The 7570-nt window shown below is 51.3% G+C and overlaps 1 protein-coding gene across 1 annotated transcript in view; it reads right to left on the minus strand.

Annotated features, from left to right (window-relative positions):
* Positions 1-1171, minus strand: part of LOC306840155 (A-kinase anchor protein 6-like) — a gene marked incomplete at its 5' end in the record, with an annotated part of 55173 nt that extends 54002 nt beyond the window's left edge. The window contains one exon of the mRNA XM_079369249.1: positions 1031-1171. Within this exon, the coding sequence (XP_079225375.1) occupies positions 1031-1171 (141 nt within the window). The remainder of the gene's footprint in view (positions 1-1030) is intronic.
* Positions 1172-7570: the final 6399 nt, after the last annotated feature.

Consider the following 7570-nt stretch of genomic DNA (forward strand, 5'->3'; position numbering starts at 1 on the left):
GGGGGAGGGGGGAGCGCCAGAACATGCTCCAACCTTCACAGCTACAACGCAACAACGATTCTCGCCATAACTGGCCTTAAAGCAACAACTACACCCCGAGTGTTGATGTCTGATTCAGTCAAACGTCTCCTGTCACCTCCTCTTCTTAAAATGAAATTACCGGTAGCCTCTTTTATTTTGGTAACGTTAGCGACCTCAGCGGGTCCAGTGACCTGCCCATGCAAAGAGTCAGGACGCCAGGAAGAGGACGGAGCTGGCTCTGACATTTGGCCCCCAACAAGAACTTTTTTAAAAGTGGGTTCCAGATCGGTTCCAGCAGACGGGCCTGGCGTCCCGCCCTCTCGGCCCCTCGGTCCACCAATGAGCCGGGTTCTGCTCCAGGTGTCGGACCGCTGAGGGACGTCTCTCCTGCTCATGGTGGATTAAAGATGATAACAGAAGATGAGAGGATGCAGACTGGAGATGTACAGTCCGATCTCTGCGCTCTCATTGGCTGGAGGAAACACACAAGCTCCACCCACAAATGTCCCGAGTCGACCAAAACAAACCAGAACAGTAAAATCCAGTGAGAGGACAGAGTCTCTGCAGACACAGTCACACATGTACGGAGGCCCAGAAGGGACAAAAGGAGCAGCTTCACTTCAGGAGAAGACTTTTATTTTGAAGGAGCAGACTTTTATTTTTGAAGGAGACAGCTGCTGACTCCATCTTTAAGTATGAAAGGACTCAGTGAAGTTATGAACTGAGGTTCAATCCTGTTGTGACCTCATTTAACTCATCTCACACCCTTTTAACCTTCCACCATCACACGCTTGACTCTGATTGGCTGCGCTCGAGAGACACTTTCAAGCCAGAAAAAAAAAAAAAACATACATGCAAATATTAAGTTTGAATCTGCTGATCATAAAGCGAGCCAGTCTGTCTCAGAGGATTATCATTACGTCTGCATCAGCTTTAACACCACACGGTCTCTATCCCTGCACGCCGTCACACCGCCACAGACACGAGCGGCTCACTTCCTGTTTCTTACCTTCCTTAAAGTCGGACGATTGTCGGATCGAATAATCAATCTGGTGACTTTCACTGAAGAAAAGAAGTTTGTCTCAGAGCAGCGAGAGTCCAGAGCTCTGAACACACCACGACGGATACCATGTGGGGAATGGTGACCAACTGACACTCACTCCTGCTGGGTGTGTGTGTGTGTGTGTGTGTGTGTGTATGTGTGTGTGTGAGTGAGTGAGTGTGTGTGTGAGTGAGTGTGAGTGTGTGTGTGGTGACCTGCTTCTTTGCTTCTTACAGGGGGGGGTGTTGGGAGAGAGGAGGTGTGACAACAGTTGGGAGGTTATTTTGGGAGCGACCTCACCCACCCCCCTAAACACACACACACACACACACACACACACACACACACACACACACACTCTCTCTCTCTCTCTCTCTCTGCTTTCCCTCTCTCTCTCTCTCTCTCTCTCTTTAACAAACACAAACACACTCTGACCTTTGACCCTACATGTGTTTTCACCTGAACATACAGTAAATATATTAATAATATAATAATAAAGGTCGAGGCCTTGAAGTCAGACACGTTTACAGGAAGTGGAAATAAAAGAGGGAGCAGGTGGTGACTCGCTCGACCGTGGAAACCAGAACGCTTCTGACCGACGAGCCCGTCAAACCCTGGTGTGAACAACACGACTGCTCAGAGAGCGAGGACATCAACCCAGACCGGCAGGAAGAGATCTGTGCGTTCCTGAAATGAACCAATCAGAGAGCATCTTCCTCGCACATCATCTCAGCTCGCAAACGACCGCCGTGTGAACACAGACCGACCTCGAGGTCATTATGCAACAAGCTGCTCCGTGATTCAGACCAGAGCAAACGATCCAGAGGCGAGAGAACGACCTCAGACACTGTTCTTTCGTCCAATCAGCTCGCACACAGCTGCTTGCAGAGGTGAACGACCTCCATGAATCTCAGTCACTTCCTGTTGTGTGTCGGAGGTTTTTTAACGACATCTGACGGCGAGTTGAAGAGTTGGGCCGAGTTTAGTTCGAACTTTCCTTCCTTCCTCACCTCCTCTGTCCTTCCTCCCTCCCTCCTTGTCCCATGAACATCTATCCCTCCGTGCCCAGAATTCCTGGCGTGGCGGCGACGTTGACATCAGGAGACAGAAATATCCCGACAGCTGGCAGACGGCTGAGCTGCTTCTGGACTGTCTTTTTTATTTTTATAAATAAAGATCTGTGGCTTTGAATCAGCGACGCCCCTCTTCATGTTTCAGAGCTGCAGGATTACAACATCCAGTGAACTTTAAACTGTGATGGACGAGCTCTGATCTGCAGGCGTGTTCACTTCGCCTGCACGCCTTGGAGGTTAAAAAAAAAAAAAGGAAGAAGAAGAAGGGGGCGGAGTTTAAAGAGAAGAAACACAGACAGATACCCACGTGTGGTCTGAGTTAGGAACAATCACAGATTTATAAATGTCTCCTCACGCAGTGTGTGTGTGTGTGTGTGTGTGTGTGTGTGTGTGTGTCGCTGCTCGCCGTGTGGAACGCCGTTCTTCAGGCTGACAGTTTATTAATCACTCTTCTGTTTTTATATTCCTGCTCTGAACTTTGCTTTTATGTACGAGCTGTTCCCCAGCACCTGTGTGTGTGTGTGTGTGTGTGTGTGTGTGTGTGTGTGTGTGTGTGTGTGTGTGTGTGTGTGTGTGTGTGTTTTGATACCAGCAGCCTCTCCTAAAATATTTTCCATGCAGCTGTTGCACACCGCCCGCCTGCAGCCGCATGCTAAAGATGGCTGAGAGGCTGGCATACCAACACACACACACACACACACACACACACACACACACACACACACACACACACACACACACACACACACTGTCTCATACACACACACACACACACACACACACACACACACACACACACACACACACACACACACACACACACACACACACACACACACACACACACACACACACACACACACTGTGGTTGCATCACTATAATCATGTCCAACAGGAGCTTCGTACCAAGGTCAGGTTAAAGAGAAAAACCCTGCAGGCAAAATATGACACAGAGAGGAGGAGGAGGAGGAGGAGACAGAGAGGAGGAGGAGGAAGAGGAGGAGACAGAGAGAGGAGGAGGAGGAGGAGAGAGGAGGAGGAGGAGAGGAGGAGGAGGAGACAGAGAGGAGGAGACGGAGAGGAGGAGGAGGAGGAGGAGGAGGAGACAGAGAGAGGAGGAGACGGAGAGGAGGAGGAGGAGGAGACAGAGAGAAGGAGGAGGAGACACAGAGAGGAGGAGGAGGAGGAGGAGACAGAGAGGAGGAGGAAGAGGAGGAGGCAGAGAGAGGAGGAGGAGGAGGAGACAGAGAGGAGGAGACAGAGAGGAAGAGGAGACAGAGAGAGGAGGAGGAGGAGGAGAGGAGGAGGAGGAGACAGAGAGGAGGAGGAGGAAGAGGAGGAGACAGAGAGAGGAGGAGGAGGAGGAGGAGAGGAGGAGGAGGAGACAGAGAGGAGGAGGAGGAGGAGACACAGAGAGGAGGAGACACAGAGGAGGAGGAGGAGGAGGAGGAGGAGACAGAGAGAGGAGGAGGAGGAGGAGGAGACAGAGAGAGGAGGAGGAGGAGGAGACAGAGAGAGAGGAGGAGGAGACAGAGAGGAGGAGGAGACACAGAGAGGAGGAGGAGGAGGAGACAGAGAGAGAGGAGGAGGAGACAGAGAGGAGGAGAGGAGGAGGAGACAGAGAGGAGGAGGAGGAGACACAGAGAGGAGGAGGAGACATAGAGGAGGAGGAGAGGAGACAGAGAGAGGAGGAGACAGAGAGGAGGAGGAGGAAGAGGAGACAGAGAGAGGAGGAGGAGGAGACAGAGAGAGGAGGAGGAGGAGGAGACAGAGAGGAGGAGGAGGAGGAGACACAGAGAGGAGGAGACAGAGAGGAGGAGGAGACAGAGACAGGAGGAGACAGAGAGGAGGAGGAGACAGAGAGAAGGAGGAGGAGACACAGAGAGGAGGAGGAGGAGACAGAGAGAGGAGGAGGAGACAGAGAGATGAGGAGGAGGAGACAGAGAGAGGAGGAGGAGATAGGAGGAGACAAAGAGAGGAGGAGGAGGAGAGAGGAGGAGACAGAGAAGAGGAGGAGACAGAGAGGACTAGAAGGAAGAGGAGGAGGACACTGAGGAGGAGGGGATGACACAGAGAGAGGAGGACACAGAGAGAGGAGAAGAGGAGGAAACAGAGGAGGACACAGAGAGAGGAGAAGAGGAGGACACAGAGGAGGAGGAGTGGAAGACACAGAGGAGGAGGAGGAGGGGAGGACGCAGAGAGAAGAGAAGGACACAGAGGAGGACACAGAAGAGGAGAAGAGCAGGACACAGAGGAGGAGGAGGGGAGGACACAGAGAGAGGAGAAGGACACAGAGGAGGAGGAGGGGAGGACACAGAGAGAGGAGAAGAGGAGGACACAGAGGAGGACACAGAGGAGGAGGGGAGGACACAGAGAGAGGAGAAGGACACAGAGGAGGACACAGAAGAGGAGAAGAGGAGGACACAGAGAGAGGAGAAGGACACAGAGGAGGAGGAGGGGAGGACACAGAGAGAGGAGAAGAGGAGGACACAGAAGAGGAGAAGAGGAGGACACAGAGGAGAAGAGGAGGACACAGAGGAGGACACAGAGGAGGAGGGGAGGACACAGAGGAGGACACAGAGAGAGGAGAAGAGGAGGACACAGAGGAGGAGGAGCAGGAGGGGAGGACACAGAGGAGGACACAGAGAGAGAAGAGGAGGACACAGAGAGAGGAGGACACAGAGGAGGACACAGAGAGAGGAGAAGAGGAGGACACAGAGGAGAAGAGGAGGACACAGAGGAGGACACAGAGGAGAAGAGGAGGACACAGGAGGAGGACACAGAGGAGGAGGAGGAGGAGGAGACAGAGAGAGGAGAAGAGGAGGACACAGGAGGAGGACACAGAGGAGGACACAGAGGAGGACACCGAGGAGGAGGAGGAGGAGGAGGAGGAGACAGAGAGAGGAGAAGAGGAGGACACAGAGGAGGAGGAGGGGACAGATGAGTTTGGTCCGTCCCAGCTTGGTACAGTGGAAACATTAAAGTGTCCTGAGCTGAACTGGACCGCTGAGAAACACTGAGTCCACATCTGGTCCTGGACTCTGATCCTGGACTCTGATTGGACACAGAACTGGGTTCAGGTTCTGTGTGCTGGGTCACCGTTTACACTCATCAAACTGAAGGTGTGACTCTTTAAGAAGGAGAACTTCAGGATCTCCTCAGGTCACCTGGGAGGCCGGCTGATCAGTTTGTTATTCTGCTGATTTAAAGAGCAAAAATTAATTCATTAAATTAAAAAATGCTTTTTTTTATTTCAAATAAATGGAAGTTATTAATTGATTTTAAATGGAAGAAGAGAAGAATCTTGATTTTTCTGACCATCTTTATATAAATAAGACTGATAATAATAGAGATCCTGAGTTTCTAATAGCTTCATGAGTGTTCAGCTGAAATCATCAAGATTACATTAAAAATGTTTGTCTCTGAAACTACAGAGAACATGATGTCAGTGTGAAGCACCAGAGAGAGAGGGAGGTGTAATACTAATAATTCACCACAAGAGGGAGCTCTCCACCAGACAATGTTTTTATTTAACCAGGTTTCTCCAACTGAACACACACACACACACACACACACACACACACACACACACACACACACACACACACACACACACAGCCTGAGTGACATCAGTCAACTGCACAACAAAGCTGTGGTTGTGTGTCACACACACACACACACACACACACACACACACACACACACACACACAGCCTGAGTGACATCAGTCAACTGCACAACAAAGCTGTGGTTGTGTGTCACACACACACACACAGATTCTAATGCTGTCAGATTACATGTTCTCGTGTGTTGGCTCCTGAATATCTATCTTTGTGAGGACCAAACTGTGAGCTCAACACACTCTGTTTTCCACCAATCATTGTCCTCCGCTGTCCTGAGACGCTCTCAGGCTCGACGCTGAGTGAACGGGACAAACTCAGTAACATATCTATAACGTGTGTGTGTGTGTGTGTGTGTGTGTGTGTGTGTGTGTGTGTCTGCTCCATGGCAGAGAGTGACTCAAACATCTCTGACCGGAAAAAGGAAAAACGACTCGACTTCCCATCAGTGAGCCGGGCAGCGGCATGAGAGGAGAGGAGATAAGGAGGAAGAGGAGAGGAGGAGGAGAGGAGGAAGAAGAGGAGAGGAGGAGGAAGAGGAGGAGGAAGAGGAGAGGAGGAGGAGAGGAGAGGAAGAGGAGAGGAGGAGGAGAGGAGGAGGAAGAGGAGAGGAGATAAGGAGGAAGAGGAGAGGTGGAGGAGAGGAGGAGGAAGAGGAGAGGAGGAGGAGAGGAGAGGAGGAGGAGAGGAGAGGAGGAGGAAGAGGAGAGGAGGAGGAAGAGGAGAGGAAGAGGAGAGAAGGAGGAAGAGGAGAGGAGGAGGAAGAGGAGAGGAAGAGGAGAGGAGGAAGAGGAGAGGAAGAGGAGAGGAGGAGGAGGAGAGGAAGAGGAGAGGAGGAGGAAGAGGAGAGGAGAGGAAGAGGAGAGGAAGAGGAGAGAAGGAGGAAGAGGAGAGAAGGAGGAAGAGGAGAGGAGGAGGAAGAGGAGAGGAGGAGGAAGAGGAGAGGAGGAGGAAGAGGAGGAGGAAGAGGAGAGGAGATAAGGAGGAAGAGGAGAGGAGGAGGAGAGGAGATAAGGAGGAAGAGGAGAGGAGGAGGAAGAGGAGAGGAAGAGGAGAGGAGGAGGAAGAGGAGAGGAGGAGGAAGAGGAGAGGAGGAGGAGAGGAGATAAGGAGGAAGAGGAGAGGAGGAGGAGAGGAGATAAGGAGGAAGAGGAGAGGAGGAGGAAGAGGAGAGGAGGAGGAGAGGAGATAAGGAGGAAGAGGAGAGGAGGAGGAAGAGGAGAGGAAGAGGTTTTGTTTTTCAACATCCCATTAATGAACCGTTGTTAAAACTACAACACAACAATAACAAAAACTGTCAAATCAGAAAAACAACAACAGAGAAAATAACTTCAATCATACATGTATGACTGAAGTTATTTAAACATGTATGTTGAACTCATCATCAGAACACAGAACCCCCCCAACAGCCCACATTTCATATAATAGGCATGTTCCACCCTGAGCTTAGCTTTTAACCCTCCAGAACTGACAGCGGCTCCACGCTGCCCTGAGACCAATTCTTACGGGTCAGCCAAACGGCCAACTGAGCAGAACCAGACAGGAAGTTTATCAGCGTGTGCTCACTCTTCCTCCGTGCACAGAACGTCTCCCAGAACCCTTGAGCCCACCTTTCTAAAAGTCCAAACAGTGCTGATAGTCCAAAAGTGAAACAAAGTCTCAGTCTGACCACAAAAAACACACCAGTCTCCCACACCTGGATCCAGGTGCTCTCTGGTCTCCCACACCTGGATCCAGGTGCTCTCTGGTCTCCCACACCTGGATCCAGGTGCTCTCTGGTCTCCAACACCTGGATCCAGGTGCGCTCTCGTCTC

This window comes from Symphodus melops (genome assembly GCF_947650265.1).
Source record: "Symphodus melops genome assembly, chromosome: 19".
In the NCBI taxonomy this organism is placed as follows: Eukaryota; Metazoa; Chordata; class Actinopteri; order Labriformes; family Labridae; genus Symphodus; species Symphodus melops.